The following is a 25880-nucleotide window of genomic DNA, read 5'->3' as shown; positions in this document are numbered from 1 at the left end:
TTAGCCCACTGGCCAAAAAAAAAAGCTTTACAATTTGTACCGACCTATCAGTGGTCCCTCGGCTGCTGCAGAACACCTTTAATAAACCTTCTGCTTTGTGTGATGGTGCAAAACCCCCTTTCAATGAATGCTTTGGACCCCAAAACCCTACACTCTTGATTCCAGCCTCTTAATTGGACCTTTATTTAATGGCAGCAAATTGAACTTTCCCTTTAAAAGTTTCCCAGAGCAGCAGCAGGATTAGGAAGTGAGAATTGTCTTTAAACGGCTGCAGGATTAACCTCATGTCCCTATACCTGGGCCACGGCAACTGCTCTGTCCTGATTCTGAGCCATGTGTTTAAAGGGGAAGTCAAGCCAATGATGTTAGATCATTCTAAGCGACTTCCCTGTATCCATTCATTCCTCATTCTCACTAGAGTTACAGTCATGTATCAGTATCATCATGGTTGACAGTTGTGTGTCTCTACCATTCTGTCCTCCAGTTCCGACTGTTGAAATAATGTAGCAGATCCGCGTCTGTTTTTGGGTTTACGTCCCCTGTAACTGGCGCAGATTCTCATCTCTGTGTTTCCTGGAGAATTACAGTAATCGTTAGCGCCTCGTTAGTCTAGTTACCTGGGCGCTGCATGATGTAACACCCTGTAACTTTTTTATGTCGTCTGAAGTCGTATCAACGTTCAAAGCGGCAGAGAGAAAACAAAAACATCACAATTAGTTCCCTATATATGGAATGGGTGGACAAAAAGTGTTTAAAGGGGATGTTCTTGTTATAAGTATTTTCATTTAGAGCAGGGGTGCCCAAATTTAAACAGTAGGAGGGTCGCTGAATCCGTGATGTCTGGAGTCGTATTAACATTCAAAGCTGCAGAGCGAAAACAAAAACATCGCAAATAGGTTTTTCCCGAATCCTGCCCCTATACATAGAATGGGTGGACAAAAAGTGTTTAAAGGGGAAGTTCTTGTTATAAGTATTTTATTTTAAAGCAGATTTAACCAGTGGGAGGTTTAACGTTATGATAATGGCGCTATAGATTCAGGTTTCCACGTTTACCTTGTGGTCCGGCTCTTGTTGAACCTGGCAACATGAAAAACAGTTCCCTGTCCCATAAAGCTTGCAATCTAAGTGGGTAATGCAACATGCAAACGGGTGTTTAGCGCTCCAGTCTAGAAATTAAACTGCTGTCTGGTTGCTAGGGTTCTACTGACCCTAGAAACCAGACTTTGGTTAGATAAGTATCTTTGCAAGGAGTTGTTTTCATGAAATAATGAAAGTATAGCCCCGAAATCTGGCTGCTGGGGTCACTGACCTTAGCAACCAGACAACATTGTTGCGGAAAAGAAAGTGTTATAAAAAGTGACCAATTCTGCAATGTATTTAGAATACTTTATTTTTTTTTTGAAGCTACACTTATCCTTTACATGGGCAGCGTTAGCTTTGCTCTGTACCTGCATCTTATTATTATGGAGATGTGATTTCAAAGACCCCCTTCCCTTGTGTGTAGGGATCCAGCAGGGTCAGGTTGCAGCTTCCTGGTGAGGAAGGGGTTAAGTGGAGCTGAGTTTCTCTGCCTATTGGGATGCAATGTGCTGGATGTAATAGAAAAGTTTTGTTCTGAGCTGGTGGGGGGAGAAGGAGCAAAGGGGTTGGGGGGCGGGGGGACCAGGGGGAGGAAACCCCTCTGTTTGTTTTGTTCTGTGTGTTGCACAGGCAGCGTGGCATCTCCGATGGGACAATGTGACCCTGGGGGGGGTGGAGGAGGTGGGCTTCACTTAACTGTTCCTTGGCCTGGAGTCACGTAAGCCATTGCTCTGTACTGGTCCTCACAGCTAGTGACAAAACTTGTGAGAACAGCCACAGACCACCTGCGTCCCACTGCATGTTCTCCAACTACAGCTCCCAGCAGCTATGTAGATTGCTCTCAGCCATAAAGCAAGGCAGGACTGCTGCTTCCAATGGGGATCAGATAGGATCTGTGCAGCCACTGGGACAGAATGTTCTGTTATACAGATAGCTAGAATCTCAGCTGCCATAAAGCAGGACAGGACTGCTGCTTACAATGGGGATCAGATAGGATCTGTGCAGCCACTGGGACAGAATGTTCTGTTATACAGATAGCTAGAATCTCAGCTGCCATAAAGCAGGACAGGACTGCTGCTTACAATGGGGATCAGATAGGATCTGTGCAGCCACTGGGACAGAATGTTCTGTTATACAGATAGCTAGAATCTCAGCTGCCATAAAGCAGGACAGGACTGCTGCTTACAATGGGGATCAGATAGGATCTGTGCAGCCACTAGGACTGTATTAACATGGGCCTTACTTGACCCTCTACACTCCTGGCCCTCTGCAACCACAAAGTCTGTTTCCCCTGTATTTATGCCCCTGCTACACATTGACTACAGAATGGCAGGAGAGTCCTTGGGAGTTGGGGAGTTAATAGGAGTAGGAGTGGGCTGAGGTGGGAGTCTTTGCCTTGAGCCACAATCAGATGTGCTTTGTCTGTACAGGAGTGTGAATATAACCTCTTGTCAGTTACCAGCACAATGGGCAGGGGCTGTTTGTAGTGATCCGAGTCAGCACATCAGTAGCCACTACTTAACCCTTTCCATGCTGAAGGCCGTACAGTTCCCTGCAATGTCTGTAGCAGTGACGTTATTAACATACCAACTTGTGACCCTACAGCCGCTCTGTGACTCCCTGCACCCGGCAGTGATATAGACTAGTTGTCATTTGTGTAGATTATAATGTGTAGAGATTTCCTTGTGGAGTCCCGAGTATGATAGAAATCGGTGCAGCCAAGTGTAGTACTATATGTTGCACTGATGCTTCCGAATATTGACGTAAAGGAAACAAGAGTCAACAAGTAGCTTTATCCCATGTATGTCCAGTAATGATGAACACTAACACCTTGTGCCTTTATATGGTCACAGAACAACCCTTCAGTTACTTCTAATATCCTTATCATTTACAGTAGGGGGTACATTATCCCTTATAATACATGAGTGATACTCAGAGTTCCCTGTATAACTCAGCCTGCAGCCTTGTGCCTTTATATGGTCACAGAACAACCCTTCAGTTACTTCTAATATCCTTATCATTTACAGTAGGGGGTACATTATCCCTTATAATACATGAGTGATACTCAGAGTTCCCTGTATAACTCAGCCTGCAGCCTTGTGCCTTTATATGGTCACAGAACAACCCCTCAGTGACTTCTAATATCCTTATCATTTACAGTAGGGGGTACATTATCCCTTATAATACATGAGTGATACTCAGAGTTCCCTGTATAACTCAGCCTGCAGCCTTGTTCCTTTATATGGTCACAGAACATCCCCTCAGTGACTTCTAATATCCTTATCATTTACAGCAGGGGGTACATTATCCCTTATAATACATGAGTGATACTCAGGGTTCCCTGTATAACTCAGTCTGCGGCCTTGTGTCTTTATATGGTCACAGAACAACCCCTCAGTGACTTCTAATATCCTTATCATTTACAGTAGGGGGTACATTATCCCTTATAATACATGAGTGATACTCAGAGTTCCCTGTATAACTCAGCCTGCAGCCTTGTGCCTTTATATGGTCACAGAACAACCCCTCAGTGACTTCTAATATCCTTATCATTTACAGTAGGGGGTACATTATCCCTTATAATACATGAGTGATACTCAGAGTTCCCTGTATAACTCAGCCTGCAGCCTTGTGCCTTTATATGGTCGCAGAACAACCCCTCAGTGACTTCTAATATCCTTATCATTTACAGCCGGGGGTACATTATCCCTTATAATACATGAGTGATACTCAGAGTTCCCTGTATAACTCAGCCTGCAGCCTTGTGCCTTTATATGGTCACAGAACAACCCCTCAGTGACTTCTAATATCCTTATCATTTACAGCCGGGGGTACATGCTGCTGTATAATATCAGTGATACAGGGCCAGTAGTGCCTGGATGTTATTTTGCACGTTCAGAGAAATGGAAAGAAAGAGGCAAATATTGATTTGGAATTTCCATTCCGCACTAGGGAGAGCTGCTATTTATTCTTTGGGAGGTTTGATTTCGGGTCAAGAGTCTCGGGGGGGGGGGGGGGAAATCAAACTGGTTACCTGTGATTGGCCGGATTGTGTGCAATTTCACCATACTGCCAGAGAGAGAGAATTCAGCCTTATTTGTCCTTAATACTTTTAACTACCCCCCACCGCTGCCCTCCAAGGGGCCACTTTGATGCTGGGCCCTGGTTTTCTCTTTCCCACTCAAGGACTATTTTATAAGGATTACAGTCCCCCTGCACTGCTGCTGCCGACTCTGGATAGAAGTAGACGCACGTGGCTTTTTTGTTATGATAAAAATGGGGAGGATATTTCCCTCCCTGCTGTGGTCCTACCCATTTTACTAAAGTCCCGCCCCCAGCCGCCTCCCCTGAGTGATGTCAGTGAGCGCATGGGAGGGGCTTGAACAGGGGGCTGCACTCTACATACAGAAGCTCTGGTTGTTTATTTCCCTTGTTCTGTGGGTTCAACTGTCAAATGTTTTTATTTATAAGGGATATAAACCAAGAAATGGATCCTGGGATCTTTCCTTTCATAAAACTTTCTTGTGATACTTTGTAACAGCGAATTGTGAATCTGCTCACTAGTTACTGGGGATACATAGTATCTGTTGTGTCCTCTGCACATCCATCACTCCCTGTAACCCCTGCACCAGGCAGTTTCCTTCCAGCCAATCACATCAAGCTTCACCAACTGCTACCCCACAACCTTTCAGCTTCCCCCCTCCCTTATTGGTTTATTTGGCTACACTTAATTCCAGCTTTATCACATCGGGCTTAATATGTGCCCAGAGCATTCCTTCTCTGTATATTTGTATTTATACATATGGGAGGAGAAGGTGCCATATTGATTCCCTTAGACAGTAGAGTATGAGGGTATAGCTTATTGTGTGCCCAGAACATTCCTTCTCTGTATATTTGTATTTATACATATGGGAGGAGGAGGTGCCATATTGATTCCCTTAGACAGTACAGTATGAGGGTATAGCTTATTGTGTGCCCAGAACATTCCTTCTCTGTATATTTGTATTTATACATATGGGAGGAGGGAGGTGCCATATTGATTCCCTTAGACAGTACAGTATGAGGGTATAGCTTATTGTGTGCCCAGAACATTCCTTCTCTGTATATTTGTATTTATACATATGGGAGGAGGAGGTGCCATATTGATTCCCTTAGACAGTACAGTATGAGGGTATAGCTTATTGTGTGCCCAGAACATTCCTTCTCTGTATATTTGTATTTATACATATGGGAGGAGGGAGGTGCCTTATTGATTCCCTTAGACAGTACAGTATGAGGGTATAGCTTATTGTGTGCCCAGAACATTCCATCTCTGTATATTTGTATTTATACATATGGGAGGAGGAGGTGCCATATTGATTCCCTTAGACAGTACAGTATGAGGGTATAGCTTATTGTGTGCCCAGAACATTCCTTCTCTGTATATTTGTATTTATACATATGGGAGGAGGGAGGTGCCATATTGATTACCTTAGACAGTACAGTATGAGGGTATAGCTTATTGTGTGCCCAGAACATTCCTTCTCTGTATATTTGTATTCATACATGCAGAAGGGAGCTGCCATATGGTTTCCCTTAGTTTAGTTTTGGATCAAGCCACAGGCTGATGATATGCTCTAATGGCACATGTATGAGGTTTTTCTCCTGAAGAAGGACCAGAAGGTTCATAGCAACGCTATGGGCTGCTCTCTGAGCCGCTCTCTTTACGGCAATGCAGTAAAATAATGCCTTTAGGCACAGAGGTTGGCTGATTATCTAAGCTCTAGGATTCAGTCAAGCGCAATGTTAGAAGTGATTCACATGTTGCAGATGGTCACTGTTGTTTTTCATAGTAATGTCAAATCCCCATGATCTGTTGGTGTTTAACCCCCCGTCTCCTCGCTAGAGTGGGCTCAGTTGTGTGGTTAGTGCAGCTGCGAGGAGTTAATGTGGTTACGGAGATGTAATAAAGTGTTTGTTTCCCAGTTCCTCTTGGGTCTGTGTGACAGGACTGCTGATGAGAGGATTCACAGGGTCTGGGGCTGCTCTATAAGTCCCATCTCACTCCTATAATCAGCCCTCCAGCTGCTGCTACTACAGAGCTCTGCACCTGGTACCTCCCAGTTGGCTGTGGGTAATGAGCAGAGCGTGAGAGGCAGGAGGGAAGCTGCACATTGGCAGGGTGTATTTAACTGCTTGTCTGCCAAAGAGCTGCCTGTAAAGTACACAGGCCCTTAAGGGTTATAAAACAGAAACATGCACAGGATTTTGGGCAATGATCTTATTTCTTTCATTATGGCCTTCGCCCCAATTGTTACGCCCCAGAGTTTCATACAAATTGCCCTTGTACAGATTTTACTATCTGTGATGGTGAAGGAGGTGGGTTGGTGATGTCTGTGTCCTTTATAGTACTGCTCTCCATTAGAGTCTATGCAAATAATGTTTATAGATGTAGGATCTCAGCCATAAAGCAGGACAGGACTGTTGCTTACAATGGGGATCAGATAGGATCTGTGCAGCCACTGGGACAGAATGCTCTGTTATACAGATAGCTAGAATCTCAGCTGCCATAAAGCAGGACAGGACTGCTGCTTACAATGGGGATCAGATAGGATCTGTGCAGCCACTGGGACAGAATGTTCTGTTATACAGATAGCTAGAATCTCAGCTGCCATAAAGCAGGACAGGACTGCTGCTTACAATGGGGATCAGATAGGATCTGTGCAGCCACTGGGACAGAATGTTCTGTTATACAGATAGCTAGAATCTCAGCTGCCATAAAGCAGGACAGGACTGCTGCTTACAATGGGGATCAGATAGGATCTGTGCAGCCACTGGGACAGAATGTTCTGTTATACAGATAGCTAGAATCTCAGCTGCCATAAAGCAGGACAGGACTGCTGCTTACAATGGTTATCAGATAGGATCTGTGCAGCCACTGGGACAGAATGTTCTGTTATACAGATAGCTAGAATCTCAGCTGCCATAAAGCAGGACAGGACTGCTGCTTACAATGGGGATCAGATAGGATCTGTGCAGCCACTGGGACAGAATGTTCTGTTATACAGATAGCTAGAATCTCAGCTGCCATAAAGCAGGACAGGACTGCTGCTTACAATGTGGATCAGATAGGATCTGTGCAGCCACTGGGACAGAATGTTCTGTTATACAGATAGCTAGAATCTCAGCTGCCATAAAGCAGGACAGGACTGCTGCTTCCAGTGGGGATCAGACACAGTTGTTTACACCAATGCCAAATTATAAACCCTGAACATGATTAATTAGCAGGCTAACTTGAGTCAGTTTAGCATCTAGTATGAAAGTAGATGCCAAATACAAAATCTAGTGAAAACTAGATATTCAGGTTACATACTATACTAATATTTTTAAAAGGTGCATAAGGGGATTGATTATATCTCTTTAAGGCTGATGAAAAAAAATGCAGATTATGAGTTACATGTGGGTTTTAGCGCGACAAGCCTTTGAGACCGGCATTGTTTTCTCCCATAGGAAATACTGAAACCTAATAGTGTAACAGATCTCCAGGTTTGGGATTAACCTGGGACTCCTGGCACAATGATGCAGCCATCTGTGTGTATGTACCAGTTCCATGTTCTCTCTCTGTACAGACTATGAGCAAACTTAGGGTACTGTTCCTGCTGAATTGTGCTTAGTACAGGGAATACCTATGCTGCCATAGTTTTATGGGATCTCTCTGTACAGACTATGAGCAAACTTAGGGGACTGTTCCTGCTGAATTGTGCTTAGTACAGGGAATACCTATGCTGCCATAGTTTTATGGGATCTCTCTGTACAGACTATGAGCAAACTTAGGGGACTGTTCCTGCTGAATTGTGCTTAGTACAGAGGAATACCTATGCTGCCATAGTTTTATGGGATCTCTCTGTACAGACTATGAGCAAACTTAGGGACTGTTCCTGCTGAATTGTGCTTAGTACAGGGAATACCTATGCTGCCATAGTTTTATGGGATCTCTCTGTACAGACTATGAGCAAACTTAGGGTACTGTTCCTGCTGAATTGTGCTTAGTACAGGGAATACCTATACTGCCATAGTTTTATGGGATCTCTCTGTACAGATTATGAGCAAACTTAGGGGCTGTTCCTGCTGAATTGTGCTTAGTACATGGGAATACCTATACTGCCATAGTTTTATGGGATCTCTCTGTACAGACTATGAGCAAACTTAGGGTACTGTTCCTGCTGAATTGTGCTTAGTACAGGGAATACCTATGCTGCCATAGTTTTATGGGATCTCTCTGTACAGACTATGAGCAAACTTAGGGGACTGTTCCTGCTGAATTGTGCTTAGTACAGAGGAATACCTATGCTCCCATAGTTTTATGGGATCTCTCTGTACAGACTATGAGCAAACTTAGGGGGCTGTTCCTGCTGAATTGTGCTTAGTACAGGGAATACCTATGCTGCCATAGTTTTATGGGATCTCTCTGTACAGACTATGAACAAACTTAGGGACTGTTCCTGCTGAATTGTGCTTAGTACAGGGATACCTATGCTGCCATAGTTTTATGGGATCTCTCTGTACAGACTATGAGCAAACTTAGGGGCTGTTCCTGCTGAATTGTGCTTAGTACAGGGGAATACCTATGCTGCCATAGTTTTATGGGATCTCTCTGTACAGACTATGAGCAAACTTAGGGGGCTTGTGCCCTCTGGAATGTTCCAAGATTTTGAAAGAGCAGGGGGCCGCCGGATGGTTGGTTTAGGCCAGGTCAAAAGTTCAGCAGGACCTCAGTGAGTGTAAGACCCCCGGGGGGAGGAGATAATGTCCCAGTTCGGGAGAGCAGATTTCAGCATGTGGGACCCAGGGATAAAAAGTGTTGTTTTCTGAAGTTCTGGGCTTCTGTCTTTGTGAATTTCTGGATTTGTTCTGTGTTGCAGTACCGCCGGTCTCCACTTCATCCAGCAGTCACTTTCCCCATAGGTTTGTAATTGAACAGCGCCACCCGCTGGTACCTACATATTTGTTTTGTATTTGATAGAGGTTCGCTGGCTGGTTAATTCTAGGGCTCAGCCAGATGCCTCAATCATTGGTCCAAATTGGACCCGCCCCCACCATATCACCCACATTCACGGCCCAGCCCCTTACTTTGCTGTTGTTAATCGTCTCTTTGGAAAGCAATGAATATATCCCACAATCCCTTGAACAGGCTGTGGGACCGGGGCCACCACCAGGGGCAGAATAGAGTACGGTGGGCAGAATGGGCCATGGCCAAGATACACCTGAAACAAACAATCTCATTGGTTTCTGGTTTGCCCGAGGACAGCAATTGAATCATAATGTGGGCTTCGTCCAATGGGATTTTTTAAACTTATCCTATAGAAGTCTGCATAATATGCATTGGACGGGCCCCATACAGGAGCCAATAAGCCACTGACTATTAATAATATTATTTTTTTTTAGTGTGATCTAGACATTCATATTCTAAAACTATTTGCAACTGGTTTTTGCTATTTAGCTTTTTGTGCATTGGCCATCGGCTTTGGACTGGCAGGTCAAAGGCCAATTGGGGCTTTCACCACAGAGGGGGCCCCCCTGCCTCTGCTGGTGGTGGTTTGGTGCTGAGTAAAAACTTTTGGACCTGTTTTTTAATTTTTTAAAAAAAAAAAAATTTTCTTTAAATATAAATTGGGTCTAATATTTCGCTTAGTGCACTTACATTTGTAAATGAGCCTTAATAGCTGTCAGATCTATAGTCCTACTGCTGAAGCTGCAGAGTCGTCATTACTCTGACGAGGAAACGTCACCCTAAAGAGTCTATAGAACAGGGCCCCCTAGTGGCCAAATACTAGGAAATCTCTGCTGGGCATTTAAGCTGCTCATACATGAAAGTTCCCCCCCTCGTTTGGCATGGTATTGACCTGCTGCCTTCTGGTTGGCTGTAACAGCGAAATAAATATGGAAGGGGCAAATCCCTTTAACTCAATGACAAATTGTAATGGGCAGGAACAAGCTGTTTAGTGGAAAGATTAGGGTGTGGAGGGGTTAATGCCGTATAATAACCCTAATTCCAACATTTGGGGACACTTAACTTTTTTTGTGACATTCTGATTATAATAATAATCTTGTTAATCCCGATCGGGGGCACTAATTATCCCCCAAAAAACGTTTTCTATAATAAATCCTTTCCGTTAATAAACGAGTTATTTTTAAGGCAGCGGCTGACGGCGGATTCATTTTTAGGAAAATCGCTGTGCCGCTTTCCTGGGTGATTAATGTGCAGCCGGAGCAGCGAGTGGGATTTAGCGGCAGATGGAGAAGCGATTGTGACTTATACTTGGAACAGTCTGGCTGGGGGGAGGCTTAGGAGCAGCAGTGCTGGGAGTGCGGATTCCCTGCACCTCTTGGATCCTGTGCTTGTGACTGGGCTGATAGTCTTTGGCTTTACCAAGTTATGAGGCATAATGGGGGGGGTGCCTTTGCCTCTGTTCCCTTTGTGCTTCTCCCCAGGAGAACTGAAGGCGACTCCAGTCCGTGTTAAAGGGCTCCCTTTTATCAGGCGCCTTTCAATGCTTGTTTGTTTAATTCAATTGTATATGGGGGGGGGGGGTTGCAGCCTGTGCATGCATAATGTGGAGAGGGGTCCTACTGAGCTGCCTCCCCCTAATGTGTATGGAGCCCCCCCCCCTGCTGCCGCTCTGTCTGTGCAAAGTCACAGCTCCACGAGTAGAACTCTGAATAGTGGCAGTTGGGATGGATCAGCCGTTAGACTCGATGGCAGTCGGCCGTGTAATTCAACAAAGGGTTTAGTGAATCAGTGTGGGCAGTGCCAGCGATCTGTGCCAAAGAGCTTTCTACTCACAAGTCACTGGGGGTCCCTCTGCTGTCCCCCCGACTCTCAGACTGACTGCTGCTTAGGGGCTCAACAGACGCTATAGCGGGTGACTGTTACCCCAATGTTTCTATATATCTGTAACCTTGTTATGAGCTAAGGGGGCCCAGTCTGAAGGTCAGTTAGGGGGAGATTTGGGGTGAGTGTTTATTTGTACCCTGGGTACCCCTGGAACTATAGCAGGGTGACACCCCAATGTTTCTATATATCTGTAACCTTGTTATGAGCTAAGGGGGCCCAGTCTGAAGGACAGTTAAGGGGAGATTTGGGGTGAATGTTTATTTGTACCCTGGGTACCCCTGGAACTATAGCAGGGTGACACCCCAATGTTTCTATATATCTGTAACCTTGTTATGAGCTAAGGGGGCCCAGTCTGAAGGACAGTTAAGGGGAGATTTGGGGTGAATGTTTATTTGTACCCTGGGTACCCCTGGAACTATAGCAGGGGGACTGTTACCCCAATGTTTCTATATATCTGTAACCTTGTTATGAGCTAAGGGGGCCCAGTCTGAAGGTCAGTTAGGGGGAGATTTGGGGTGAGAGCTTATTTGTACCCTGGGTACCCCTGGAACTATAGCAGGGTGACTGTTACCCCAATGTTTCTATATATCTGTAACCTTGTTATGAGCTAAGGGGGCCCAGTCTGAAGGTCAGTTAGGGGGAGATTTGGGGTGAGTGTTTATTTGTACCCTGGGTACCCCTGGAACTATAGCAGGGTGATTGTTTTCATCAGGCCTGTTAAAGCAAAAGAAATTAAAAAAACAAAACAAAAACCACCATCACTTTATTAATATAGTATATAATCTATAGGGGTTTAGGGTTTGTTCTGGTGTCGGTGCTTCAGGTACAATTGGGGCATTTTATAAGACAAGTGATGTGCGTCACGTTCCTTTGGGTCCCAGCTGTCAGGTGTGAGCAAGAAACAAACCCCCCAACCCCAAATGAGGACAGGAATGATTTCCCTCCAGCGTGAGAGCGGCGTGTGGTGCCAGTAAGATTTCTGATTGGTTGGGAGAAAGTGGGACACAAATGTGTCAGATACAACAATCCTTATAGATGTGTGTGATTTGTGAGTTACACTTATGTCACACTGGCCAAAATGCTCATTCTCACGACAAAATCAGCCCTTGTAAGCGCAGCAAAGTGGGACAAATTCAGGCTTTTTTCAAGTGGAATATTGCCCTAATGCTGATGAACTGCCATAGGGAAAACCGTAAAAGTTGGCCATAATTTAAAAAAATAAATAAATAAAGTCAAAGTTAACCTAATAATTATGTTTGATTAGGCAATGCAGTTGCAATTGGTATTAAAGGGGGTGTTCACCTTTGAGTTAGCTTTTAGTATAATGTAGAGAGGGATATTCTGAGACAATTTGCAATTGGTTGTCATTTTTTATGATCTGTGGTTTTAGAGTTATTTAGCTTTTTATTCAGCAGCTCTCCAGTCTGCAATGTCGGCTATCTGGTTGCTAGGGTCCAAAGTACCCCAACAACCATGTCGTGATTTGAATAAGAGACTGGAATATGAATAGGAGAGTCCATAATAGAAAGAGCGCTAATACAAAGTATCAATAACAATGCATTTTTAGCCTTACAGAGCACTTGCTTTTTTAGATGGGGTCTGTGACCCCCATTTCAAAACTGGAAAGAGTCAGGAGAAAAAGGCAAATAATTCAAAAACTATAAAAAAAAATATATAAATAATGAAGGCCAATTGAGTTTCTTAGAATTGCCCATTCTATAACATATTAAAAGTTAGCTTGAGGGTGAAGCACCCCTTTAGCTGGAATAAACGGCTGGACTTTAAACTGCTACTTGGTTGCTTAGCTAACTGTCCCTAGCAACCAGGCATTTGTCAAAACATGAGTTTCTAAACAGAAATAAGGGCAAATAAACATAACAATCAATGGCATTATGGCAGCTCCCAGTCCAGACCAGGAATACTGTTGGCAGCCAGTCTGTCCTTCATCTATTTGTGTTGCTGTGGATTCCAGACTCAGACCTTGTTGCTTCTTCCCTGATGTAGGAGCTGGAGGAGGCCTTGCATGGGAATGACGTGGAATTTCTCAGTGAATTGGTGGCCTGTCTCCTGCAGGGCTGTTATCAGCGCCGTGACATCACGTGAGTACTTCCTTATATATTACCCTTTGTCTGGGCCTGGCCAGGAAGACTTGTGCCCAAGTTGGACCCACTAGCACTAGACTTTCTACTACCCAACCTGCAGGAGGTTTTAATGCAAGCTGGGTACTTGGCAATATGGTAGTGACGTCACAATAACACAAAAGTGATGTCACTATGGGAGGCAGAGTAGAGAAACTATTTTTGACACTGTACAGAGGACCCCACCCAACACTTCACTCTTAATAAAATGTCCTTAAAGGGGTTGTTCACCTTTAAATTAACTTTTAGTATGATCTAGAGAGGGATATTCTGAGACAATTTGGTTTTTATTATTTGTGGTTATTTAGCGTTTTATTCAGCAGTTCTGCAGTTTGCAATTTCGGCAACCTGGTTGTTATGGGCCAATTTACCCCAGCAACCAGCCATTGATTTGAATTAGAGACTTGAATATGAATAGGAGAGGCCTGAATAGACTGGGAGTAATAAAAAGGAGCAAAAACAATAATTGTGTAGCCTTACAGAGCATTTGTTTCTTAGAAGGGGTCAGTGACCCGCATTTGAAAGCTGGAAAGAGTCAGACGAAGAAGGCAAATCATTTAAAAACTTGGGGGGAAAAAAGAAAAATGAAGACCAATTAAAAAGTTGCTTACAGTTAGAAATTCTAAAAGTTCTGTGCCGGGATGTGAATGGCCTCGAATTCCATCGCTGTGAGTCAAAGAAACTGATTTGCCTATGAATTCCCCCGAGCCCCCCACTCTGTACACTCAACCATATCAAAACACCCCCCTCCACTAACGATTCTGTTTTACCATGACTTTTTAACCACAAACATTAGAGGGTCATTCCTTAAAGACGCAAGACACAGTTGTTGTTGGGGTTAGTCACTGTTTAGTATTTGGGTCTATTTTAAGCAACTTTTCAGTTGGTCTTCATCATTTATTTTGTATAGTTTTTCAAGGAAAAGTCATCTATTTCTCCCTGTTTCCAGCCTGCAACTGGAAATGCTAACTGGTTTTTAGGGTCACTGACCCCTGCAACAAAAAATAACACCAGATCAATTGTTCTGTGGTTCAGTTTCATAATTCTTATTCTTTATTGCCTTTCTTCCTTTCAAGCCTTCAAGCCTATATATGTCGTTCTGATTTCCTATAGGATGCCTGGCTGCTAGGGTAATTAAAGGATAAGTAAATCTTTATTTTCTTTTTATTCCAAGATATTAAGGGATACGTGTGCTGTTAATATGAATGAATTTTGTTCCAACAGCGCCACCTGCTGGTCAGTTTCTGACCAGTCTGACCACCAAGTAGTCAAGGAAGTTGTCAGGAGAAAGAAAGAGGCTGCTCTGATGTTCTTCTGCTTAGGAAAACAATTAGAAACCTTTCTCAAATCTTTCCTAAGCAGAAGAACATCAGAGCAGCCTCTTTCTTTCTCCTGACAACTTCCTTGACTACTTGGTGGTCAGACTGGTCAGAAACTGATCAGCAGGTGGCGCTGTTGGAACAAAATTCATTCATATTAACAGCACATGTATCCCTTAATATCTTGGAGTCAAAAGAAAATAAATAATGAATGTAAATTAAAAAAAGAGCTTAGAATAGCACTCTCATCAATTTTACATTCACTTGTTTTAAAGGTTTACTTATCCTTTAAGCCCTAGCAATCAGATGGCAAATGACGTTTCAACCTTCAGGGCTAGTCCACACGGGGAGATAGCGACGCGTTTGCGGTCGCGGCGACAAAGCGCCGCGACAGTCGCCGCGACCGGCGCAGGCGACAGTTTTGTATGGGCGCCTATGTAAAAACGCCTGTGCTAACCACACGAGGCGATGCGCTTTTCTACAGTCGCCTGAAAAAGCCTGGCGAGGCATTTTCAGGCGACTGTTGAAAAGCGCATCGCCTCGTGTGGTTAGCACAGGCGTTTTTACATAGGCGCCCATACAAAACTGGCGACTGTCGCGGCGCTTTGTCGCCGCGACCGCAAACGCGTCGCTATCTCCCCGTGTGGAATAGCCCTCAAGGCTGAAAAAAATAAAAAGGCAGTGAAAAAAGGGAAATCATTAACCGCTATCAGGTTGCTAGAGCTTAAGTAGCCTAGCAATCAAACCACCGTTTGGAAATTAGAAGGAAAGATCAATGGTTTTAAAAAAAGTAAAAATAATAAAATAGAATCTTCACAGATAATCTTAAAGATTTCTGGGGTCAGCGACCCCAGCAACCAGAGAGCATTTTCAGCTGCAGACTGGCAATAAGCAAAGTATGAATGTTCTAGATCAAAAAAATAAATAACAAGATAAATTAAGACCAACTGAAACTTTGCTCAGCAAGATGCCATCAGCAAAATACCTTTAAGGTGGCGTGACCCTTCCTATCCCTTTGCCCAGTTCGCAGACGTTCCACGTGTACCTGGAGGACATTATCAGCTACCGATGGGAGATGGAAGAAGGGAAACCCAACCCCCTTAGGGGAACCACCTTTCACCAGTTGGAGCTGCGCCCCAGGCTGGAGATCCTCCACCGGCTCTGCGACTACCGACTGGACGCCGACGATGTGTTTGACCTGCTGAAGGTGAGCAACGTTAAGTGATCAAACACCCCATTACTGAGCTCATTCTGCATCCTTAAAGGATAAGTAAACCTTTAAAAAAAGTGAAATTGATGAGGGGGCTATTCTAAGCACTTTTGTCATTTACATTCATTATTTATTTTCTTTTTATTCCAAGATATTAAGGGATACATGTGCTGTTAATATGAATGAATTTTGTTCCAGCAGCGCCACCTGTTGGTCAGTTTCTGACCAGTCTGACCACCAAGTTTAGTTGCCACTCAGCTGGTATTTAACGGCCTAGCCGGTAAAACAGCAGCAGGGGCCTGTATTACAAATTTACCGGCAATGTAGCTGCCAGTAAATTTTTAATACACCTAAAAAAAGCCCGTGGCCTTCCCCCAGCCTGCTCAAAACAAGCCTTTTTTTTTTCATGGGGTTCTTGGCAAATGTGTGCATTTTGCCCCGCCTCTTTGACGTCACAACCTGCCCAGCCAATAGAGCGTCACGGCCCCACCCCCTTTAGCGTCACAACCCATCCTTTTAACCCCGCCCCCTCCACCTGCCGGTGAAGATTTTTTTAAAAAGTGTCAACCCTACCACCAAGTAGTCAAGGAAGTTGTCAGGAGAAAGAAAGAGGCTGCTCTGATGTTCTTCTGCTTAGGAAAGATTTGAGAAAGGTTTCTAATTGTTTTCCTAAAGAACATCAGAGCAGCCTCTTTCTTTCTACTGACAACTTCCTTGACTACTTGGTGGTCAGACTGGTCAGAAACTGACCAGCAGGTGGCGCTGTTGGAACAAAATTCATTCCTATTAACAGCACATGTATCCCTTAATATCTTGGAATAAAAAGAAAATAAATAATGAATGTAAAATGATAAACGCGCTTAGAATAGCACTCTCATCAATTTTACATTCACTTGTTTTAAAGGTTTACTCGTCCTTTAAAGGGCATTAGACATTCAGGCTTGTTGATTATGTCTGATTAAATGCAGGGCAATAACAAATTCCCTACTATTGTGGTCGTTTATTATACAAGGCTGCCACCATGGTTCCCAGAAGGCAGGTATTATGAGTCAGCTCTCATAGCAGACGGCTTTCAATAAACCCCTTCATCTATATCCCCCTTACTGGCATTTACAGGGTAAGTCAGTAGTTCTTGTAAAGACAGGCTGCTATTAGTCAGAGCCGACTCACTCAGCCTGTGCCTCCAGATACTTTAAGGGGTGGTTCACTTTTGAGTTAACTTTTAGTATGTTATGAGTGGCCAGTTCTAAGCAACTTTTCAATTAGTCTTCGTTGTTTATTGTTCATAGTTTTTGAAGTATTTGCCTTCTTTGTCTGACTCTTTCCTGCTTTCAAAAAGGGGTCACTGACCCCGTCTAAAAACAAATGCTTGTAAGGTGGTTGAAATGACATTTGCTTGTAAACGAATGATGTTGTGAGTGAAAAATGTTAAATTGTTAAAAATGGTGTAATTACAGGGAATGTCCACTAGGTGTCATGAGTATCAAAGAAATGTGCAGGAAGCTTCAGGCTGGATAGTAATGGTAAGGCACATGTTAGGCATATGTGTAAGGTATGGGAAGCACATGGGACACACATGGGAGAGGCATGCAGTAGTGATGTTCAAGAATAAGGGTATAAAAGGGAGTAGAAATAGTTAGAGTTTGAGTAAGTTTGGACAGGTCAAGTAGGAAGGTACATGCTATGTGGGCACTAGGTGCCTTAGTCAGTCAGGCAAGTTAGCACGGGTAGCTGACACCCCACCAAGGAGATAGTGGCCTAGTGGCCGTGGCTCGGCCACAGAGAGGGCAATAGAGGATAGTCAGGACAGTGTGGACAACCCAGGTGTTTGGTGAAAATCCTACCCGGAAAAGTCAGGAGCACTGCTGTGGTGGCTCGCTGGCTGAAGGAGGGAGGTGGCACAACGGAAAGTCCTACCAGGCCAGAGGTGGAGGGCGCGTAGAACGTACGGCGGACTACCTGTCTGGTAGGTGGTGCATCAAAGGCCAAAAGCTGGGTTCGCAAGTACTGATATCCGTGGGGTTACAACATCTGCTGTACATCTGGAACAGACCTGTATACATGTTGGTGAGATGTGATGTTTCCGAAGAAAATGAAGTTCTGTAAATAAAGTTCCTTCAAGTTTTAATATTCTTTGGTGTAGTTGGCCTTTAATCACTGGAGGGCCCCCTACATATTTTGGCGTAGTCGGCAGGGTAAGGACATATTTAAAACTGCTGGAGGACCCCCTGTGAGCAGGCGGCGAAAGAGTGGAACCGCTGCACAAAGTCTATGCAGTCGTGGCTGTTACAAGCGTTCCGCTTCCCAAGGGTGCTTTAAGAGGTGGTGCTGTGAGATGAGTCGGCTTGCCTGCGCAGGAACAGGAAGTACTCAGCGGCCATCTTGTGGAGGGCAGCGGTTGGCGATATTAGGCGTTGCAGGGCGTGGACCGTGGCCATTTTGTGACAAGCGACACAGCGAGTGGTGGTGTGCAGCAGAACGGCAGCTGAAAGTTTACAGCATGGACAAAGTTACAGGCGAGCGTACCGACCTGGTGGACACTGGTCGCCGGTTCCAGTGGGCCGGGTATTTTGCAGAGAAACTGACAAAGGAGGGCAGGCTGATCCTGATGCCCATCTGTGGTGGCTGTGGCCGAGAATTACGCTGGGGCATCATGGAGGTGGAAGGATGTTGCTGCACCTGTAAGCGGCGCCATTACATGGGCCCATTTTACCTGGAGCAGTTGCCACCTACAGCTGAAATTGTGGACCGGCTGGTCAAACAGCTAAAATTACAGTCCCTAGTGGCTGTAATGGCGGAGCCACAACTGCTGTTCATGACCGGCCAAGAGCCGCCTGAGGTGGGGGAGAGTGCTGCTAGCCGCAAGACCCAAGGCGGTGATCCCACAGGCCCCGCAGCTATTGTTACGGCAGCTGGAGGGGCTCCCCATGCTGTTCCGGAGCCCCATGCCCTGAATCCACCAACTGCAGTGGCAAGTGTCGCTCCGTTAGCAGTTCAAGCGAAAAACAGTGCGGATCCTCCTGTGCACACAGAGCCAGCGGCAGAGTCGGAAGATGAACTGTCTGCCTCTACTTGGCGCGAGGAGTGGGAGGTATCGGACGTGGCTAACGATACTGAAGCCTCCGATAAGGGTGAGTGCGACCCTGAAGAACTACCTGTGTTCCCGCCTTTACTTGTTCTCAGGGAGGAAGACAGGCTCCCCGAAGAGGCCCATGTCTTTTGGGTACTACCCGGTGAGGCAGCACCGAAAGAATTTCGCGCCATTTCGAAGGTGCAGAGGAAAATTAATAATGAGGTGCACCGGCGCTGGGGGTTCTACATGCCGTATGCCCCAAGATGGGTCTACCAGTATGTCGAGACCCATCTCCAAGAATGGGTGGAGGCAGATATCCTCCAGTATCTCCAACTAGATGGAAAAAGTTTGAAGCAACCCGACAGCGCTGCTCGTCAGCAGGCGCAGGATGAGGTAAAAGGGTGCATGGCTCGCTGGTGGATGGGGCGCACCGTACTGCAACACCACGTGCGGTGTGTATGCAAGCGAGCACCGGAACGCTGTGTAAGCAAGGATGTGGAGGGCCTTGATGGTGCTACTGTGGTAAAACCCCACCCTGCTTATTATGTGTCGCATGAAGCAACCAAGCGCTGGTTCCAGCGAATGTTATAAAGAATTTGGAAGTGTTTACTGTCCTGACCAGTTGTTAGTTCCTATTGAACTCAGTTAGGACAGTGTACTGTTTTGTGCCATGCACTCCTGTTAGCCAACGGTTGGCTGAATCTGCATTCCTCAGATGGACAATGCTTGTTTACATATCCGGAACTCTTTCACTACCTTCCTAAGAGCTAGTTGAGTGTATTTGTTTTCTACATATTTTGTTCTCAGGACACTCGGGACTTTCAATGATACCGGAAGGTCGTCACCCTACTCTGCTGGTTGAGTTAATTGTTCCTCCTTGTGTGATTTTTGTTCACCTTATCAGTAATCTTATGCTACTAATAAGATTTTCCTTCCACTATTTCAAAAAAGTTTTTAGCATTCAATCTTGTGTTTTGCCTTTTATTGGTATATGCCTGATGATTGTGTGAGTTGAATGTGTTCCTTGACTGTGCACGAGGACGTGCTTCACATAACTGGGCGCGAATGTAAGGTGGTTGAAATGACATTTGCTTGTAAACGAATGATGTTGTGAGTGAAAAATGTTAAATTGTTAAAAATGGTGTAATTACAGGGAATGTCCACTAGGTGTCATGAGTATCAAAGAAATGTGCAGGAAGCTTCAGGCTGGATAGTAATGGTAAGGCACATGTTAGGCATATGTGTAAGGTATGGGAAGCACATGGGACACACATGGGAGAGGCATGCAGTAGTGATGTTCAAGAATAAGGGTATAAAAGGGAGTAGAAATAGTTAGAGTTTGAGTAAGTTTGGACAGGTCAAGTAGGAAGGTACATGCTATGTGGGCACTAGGTGCCTTAGTCAGTCAGGCAAGTTAGCACGGGTAGCTGACACCCCACCAAGGAGATAGTGGCCTAGTGGCCGTGGCTCGGCCACAGAGAGGGCAATAGAGGATAGTCAGGACAGTGTGGACAACCCAGGTGTTTGGTGAAAATCCTACCCGGAAAAGTCAGGAGCACTGCTGTGGTGGCTCGCTGGCTGAAGGAGGGAGGTGGCACAACGGAAAGTCCTACCAGGCCAGAGGTGGAGGGCGCGTAGAACGTACGGCGGACTACCTGTCTGGTAGGTGGTGCATCAAAGGCCAAAAGCTGGGTTCGCAAGTACTGATATCCGTGGGGTTACAACATCTGCTGTACATCTGGAACAGACCTGTATACATGTTGGTGAGATGTGATGTTTCCGAAGAAAATGAAGTTCTGTAAATAAAGTTCCTTCAAGTTTTAATATTCTTTGGTGTAGTTGGCCTTTAATCACTGGAGGGCCCCCTACATGCTCTGTACAGCAAAAATGAATTGTTTACTTTTTATTACTCGTCTTTCTATTCAGGCCCTCTTCTATTCCTATTCCGGTTTCTGCATGGTTGCTAGGTTCATTTGGACCCTAGCAACCAGATGGCTGAAACTGCAAACTGGAGAGCTGTTAAATAAAAAGCTAAAAAAAAAAAATCACAAATCATAAAAAATTAAAACCAATAACAAATTGTCTCAGAATATCACTCTCTACATCATAGAGTTAACTTTAATGGCAGGTAACCCTGAACAGATTTGAACCCCCTTGGTCTGGGAACTACTGCCCTTAAAGGGATAGTTCACCTTTAAGTTAACTTTTAGTATTGACCTTCATTATTAATTTTTTTTATAGTTTTTAAATAGTGATGGGCGAATTTGCGCCGTTTCGCTGCAAAATTTGCGAATTTCCCGTGAAACGGTAAAAAATTTGCGAAACGACACCGGTGTCTCGTTTTTGACGCTGGCGTCCATTTTTTAACGCCATATTTTCACCAGTGAATTTTAGCGCCCGTTTTGTGAATTTATTTGCCGACGGCGAATCGTGCGAATTTGCGACTGGCCAATAAATTCGCCCATCACTATTTTTAAATCATTTGACTTCATCTTCTGGCTCTTTTCTAGCATTCAAATGCAGCAGCCAAACAATAAACAATTGATTGCTCTGTGATTGAAGCTGTAGAGCTTTATTATTACTTTTTCTTTGGATAACTTATTTTTCTATATTCTGGTCTCTCATTCAAACCACTCCCTGGTTGCTAAGATAATCAGGACCCTAGCAACCAGTCAGCTGCTGAACAAAAAGGGAAAATAAAAAAAAACACAGATAAAAACAATAAAGACCAATTGCAAATTGTCTCAGAATATAACTCTCTATATTATACTAAAAGCTATCTCAAAGGTGAACAACACCTTTACATGCCTTATAAAGTGCCAGGTATATTGTTGGCACTATATAACTAATCTGTACAATGAACTAGAAAGAGAGTAAGTAGTGTCCTTGCTGTGTATATTATTAAACTCTGTGCCCCTGTCTAAGGGTTTGGATGGAGACAGCCTGCGTGTGGAGCCTCTTGGGGAAGATTCCTCTGGGAATTTATACTGGTATTTCTATGGAACCCGGCTATATAAGGAGGAGCCTTCCTGGGAGAAGAGACAGCGCCTTCTGGAGCAGTAAGAATTCTATTGCGTGCCAAGAGCATTCCTTCTCTGTATATTTGTATTTATACATATGGGAGGAGGGAGGTGCCATACTGATTCCCTTAGACAGTACAGTATGAGGTATAGCTTATTGTGTGCCCAGAACATTCCTTCTCTGTATATTTGTATTTATACATATGGGAGGAGGGAGGTGCCATATTGATTCCCTTAGACAGTACAGTATGAGGGTATAGCTTATTGTGTGCCCAGAACATTCCTTCTCTGTATATTTGTATTTATACATATGGGAGGAGGGAGGTGCCATATTGATTCCCTTAGACAGTACAGTATGAGGGTATAGCTTATTGTGTGCCCAGAGCATTCCTTCTCTGTATATTTGTATTTATACATATGGGAGGAGGGAGGTGCCATATTGATTCCCTTAGACAGTACAGTATGAGGGTATAGCTTATTGTGTGCCCAGAACATTCCTTCTCTGTATATTTGTATTTATACATATGGGAGGAGGAGGTGCCATATTGATTCCCTTAGACAGTACAGTATGAGGTATAGCTTATTGTGTGCCCAGAACATTCCTTCTCTGTATATTTGTATTTATACATATGGGAGGAGGAGGTGCCATATTGATTCCCTTAGACAGTACATTATGAGGTATAGCTTATTGTGTGCCCAGAACATTCCTTCTCTGTATATTTGTATTTATACATATGGGAGCAGGGAGGTGCCATATTGATTCCCTTAGACAGTACAGTATGAGTGTATAGCTTATTGTGTGCCCAGAACATTCCTTCTCTGTATATTTGTATTTATACATATGGGAGGAGGAGGTGCCATATTGATTCCCTTAGACAGTACAGTATGAGGGTATAGCTTATTGTGTGCCCAGAACATTCCTTCTCTGTATATTTGTATTTATACATATGGGAGGAGGAGGTGCCATATTGATTCCCTTAGACAGTACAGTATGAGGTATAGCTTATTGTGTGCCCAGAACATTCCTTCTCTGTATATTTGTATTTATACATATGGGAGGAGGGAGGTGCCATATTGATTCCCTTAGACAGTACAGTATGAGGTATAGCTTATTGTGTGCCAGAACATTCCTTCTCTGTATATTTGTATTTATACATATGGGAGGAGGAGGTGCCATATTGATTCCCTTAGACAGTACAGTATGAGGTATAGCTTATTGTGTGCCCAGAACATTCCTTCTCTGTATATTTGTATTTATACATATGGGAGGAGGGAGGTGCCATATTGATTCCCTTAGACAGTACAGTATGAGGTATAGCTTATTGTGTGCCCAGAACATTCCTTCTCTGTATATTTGTATTTAAACATATGGGAGGAGGAGGTGCCATATTGATTCCCTTAGACAGTACAGTATGAGGTATAGCTTATTGTGTGCCCAGAACATTCCTTCTCTGTATATTTGTATTTATACATATGGGAGCAGGGAGGTGCCATATTGATTCCCTTAGACAGTACAGTATGAGGGTATAGCTTATTGTGTGCCCAGAACATTCCTTCTCTGTATATTTGTATTTATACATATGGGAGGAGGAGGTGCCATATTGATTCCCTTAGACAGTACAGTATGAGGGTATAGCTTATTGTGTGCCCAGAACATTCCTTCTCTGTATATTTGTATTTATACATATGGGAGGAGGAGGTGCCATATTGATTCCTTAGACAGTACAGTATGAGGGTATAGCTTATTGTGTGCCCAGAACATTCCTTCTCTGTATATTTGTATTTATACATATGGGAGGAGGAGGTGCCATATTGATTCCCTTAGACAGTACAGTATGAGGGTATAGCTTATTGTGAGGCCAGAACATTCCTTCTCTGTATATTTGTATTTATACATATGGGAGGGAGGTGCCATATTGATTCCCTCAGACAGTACAGTATGGGGGTATAGCTTATTGTGTGCCCAGAACATTCCTTCTCTGTATATTTGTATATGGGTGGATGTAGGTAGTTGAAGTTCAGTTAACATAATATATTTTTTAAAGTGACACTACCCCAGGGCCTCGCCTTCTTCATAACCAGTCCTTTTTTTTTTTTTCAGGACAGTCAAGATCCAAGAGAAGCCTGTAAGGAAGAGGGGTCGCCCACCCAAGAAGAAGAAGTCGGCTGAAGAGCCTGTGGTCAGGTACAACATTTAAATCTGTCCAATGTCTCTTTGAACATTTGCTTTTCAGCTTATAACATGTATTTTTTTATTTTTTTTTGCTTACAAAGTGGTAAAACGTTTTGGAAAGTAGAAGCTGGGGCTGAAATTTTATAAACATATACATTGTAAATATAATTCACATTTTTACATTGAGAGATAAAGGCAAAGCTAAACCTTAAGTTCATCTTATAGGATCTGCCTGTGCTTATTCTAGAGCCTTTGGTCTCTTACAGTGAGAAAACGGACCCCAAGTCCCCAGTTCTGGATGAAATATCAGGAGAGAAGAAAGGTACCGGATCCTTATACTGATGTATTTTGGGGGCAGCATTTTAATCATTAGGGCAGGCAAAATAATATATATACAATTAGAGGAATCCTGTTAGTCCAAATGGGGCTCTTCACCTATTGGCCCTGGTAAAATACGTATTTTGTCTCCCATGCAGACTCCTCCCCCGGCGAGGGCTCCTGGTCTCTCCTGTGCCAGACGGAGCAGGAATGGAGGGAAGTCGCCGACAGCTTCAGGGATAAGGTGTCCCATAATGAGCGTCAGCTCTACAAGCTCCTGAGCGAGGAATTCCTTCCGGAAATCTGTAACATGATCTCCCAGAAGGTCAGTTTCCTGATCAGTCCCTGATGACTGGGGATTGTGATTGTGCTACAAAGTACTGTAGCTTTAACTTATTGTCAGACTTTTACAGAGAAAACAATGGCAGCATAAGTATTCCCATGTACTAAGCACAATTCAGCAGGAACAGTCCCTAAGTTTGCTCATAGTCTGTACAGAGAGATCCCATAAAACTATGGCAGCATAGGTATTCCCTGTACTAAGCACAATTCAGCAGGAACAGTCCCTAAGTTTGCTCATAGCCTGTACAGAGAGATCTCATACAAGTATTTTCTTGCAGGAAACAAAGATCCAAAAGGAACAAGCTGAGTTTGCATCCAAGAGATTATCTGAACGCTCTGGGCTCCATTTTCCTGAGCAGGTGAGACTTTGGGAAGACAAAGGGGGTGGGAAAGAGAAAGTGCAACACTGAAGTGCTCCCTGCTGGCTGAAAGTGTGTACTGCAGTGTGCAATGCTAAGTTGTAACTGTTAAGTGGGACACATTTGTTTGCACGTTACAGAATATTATATATATATATATGTCTGTATAATGAGCTCTGGGAAGCACAATATCCCTGATTGCACTGGAAGTGGGGCTAAATTTTTCCACTGTCCTCCGATAATTTCCACAGAGTAACAAGTGAGGGGTCTGGATTTAATACTGATCTGCTTTGGACTAATGTGACTTTGTAATACTGTTTGTTTAGGATCACAATCTTTTGGGAGGTCATGAGACAGATGAGGAGAGGCGCCTCCTGCTGGTTGTGCAGAGGAAGGAAGAAGAACTCTTACTGAAGGAGGAGAGGGAGAGAGCTTTGGAAGAGAGGGTGAAGTCTGTGGAAGGTGAGAATCTGGCACCATTGTGACCAATAAGATGTTGCTTTCATTGTTCCAACTGCACAATAACAGTTAGTTAACTGCTCCTTGGTTGCTATGGGTTACAGAGCTGGATTAATTTTTTTTTTTGCCCAAATCTCTGCCATTAATATTTCAGCATTTTCAAACCAGAATTGCTAACAACGTTTCCCTTTAAAGTGGTTGTTCACCTTAAAATTAACTTTTAATATGATGTAGAGAGGGATATTCTGAGACAACTTGCAGTTGGTTTTGTTTTTTTTATTATTTGTGTTTTTTTATAAGTTATTTAGCTTTTTATTCAGCAGCTCTCCAGTTTGCAAGTACAGCCATCTGGTTGCTAAGGTTTAAATTACCCTAGCCACCATGCATTGATATAAATAAGACACTGGAATATGAATAGGAGAGGCCCTGAATAAAGAGATTAGTATTTAGAAATAACAATACATTTGGAGTCTTACAGCTCATTTGTTTTTTTGTTTAGTTTTTTGGGGTCAGCG

At 43.9% G+C, this 25880-nt stretch overlaps 1 protein-coding gene across 1 annotated transcript in view; it reads left to right on the top strand.

The window, feature by feature from the left end:
- The window catches only part of LOC108712571 (cat eye syndrome critical region protein 2), a 36546-nt gene that overhangs the window by 1194 nt on the left and 9472 nt on the right, over window positions 1–25880 (top strand). Inside the window, exons 2-9 of the mRNA XM_018254820.2 lie at window positions 12959–13053; window positions 15435–15618; window positions 21620–21753; window positions 23816–23899; window positions 24154–24209; window positions 24364–24530; window positions 24826–24906; window positions 25233–25368. Of these exons, the coding sequence (XP_018110309.1) occupies window positions 12959–13053; window positions 15435–15618; window positions 21620–21753; window positions 23816–23899; window positions 24154–24209; window positions 24364–24530; window positions 24826–24906; window positions 25233–25368 (937 nt within the window). The remainder of the gene's footprint in view (window positions 1–12958; window positions 13054–15434; window positions 15619–21619; window positions 21754–23815; window positions 23900–24153; window positions 24210–24363; window positions 24531–24825; window positions 24907–25232; window positions 25369–25880) is intronic.

Source organism: Xenopus laevis, chromosome 3S (assembly GCF_017654675.1).
Source record: "Xenopus laevis strain J_2021 chromosome 3S, Xenopus_laevis_v10.1, whole genome shotgun sequence".
In the NCBI taxonomy this organism is placed as follows: Eukaryota; Metazoa; Chordata; class Amphibia; order Anura; family Pipidae; genus Xenopus; species Xenopus laevis.
This window is presented reverse-complemented; position numbering and strand designations above follow the sequence as displayed.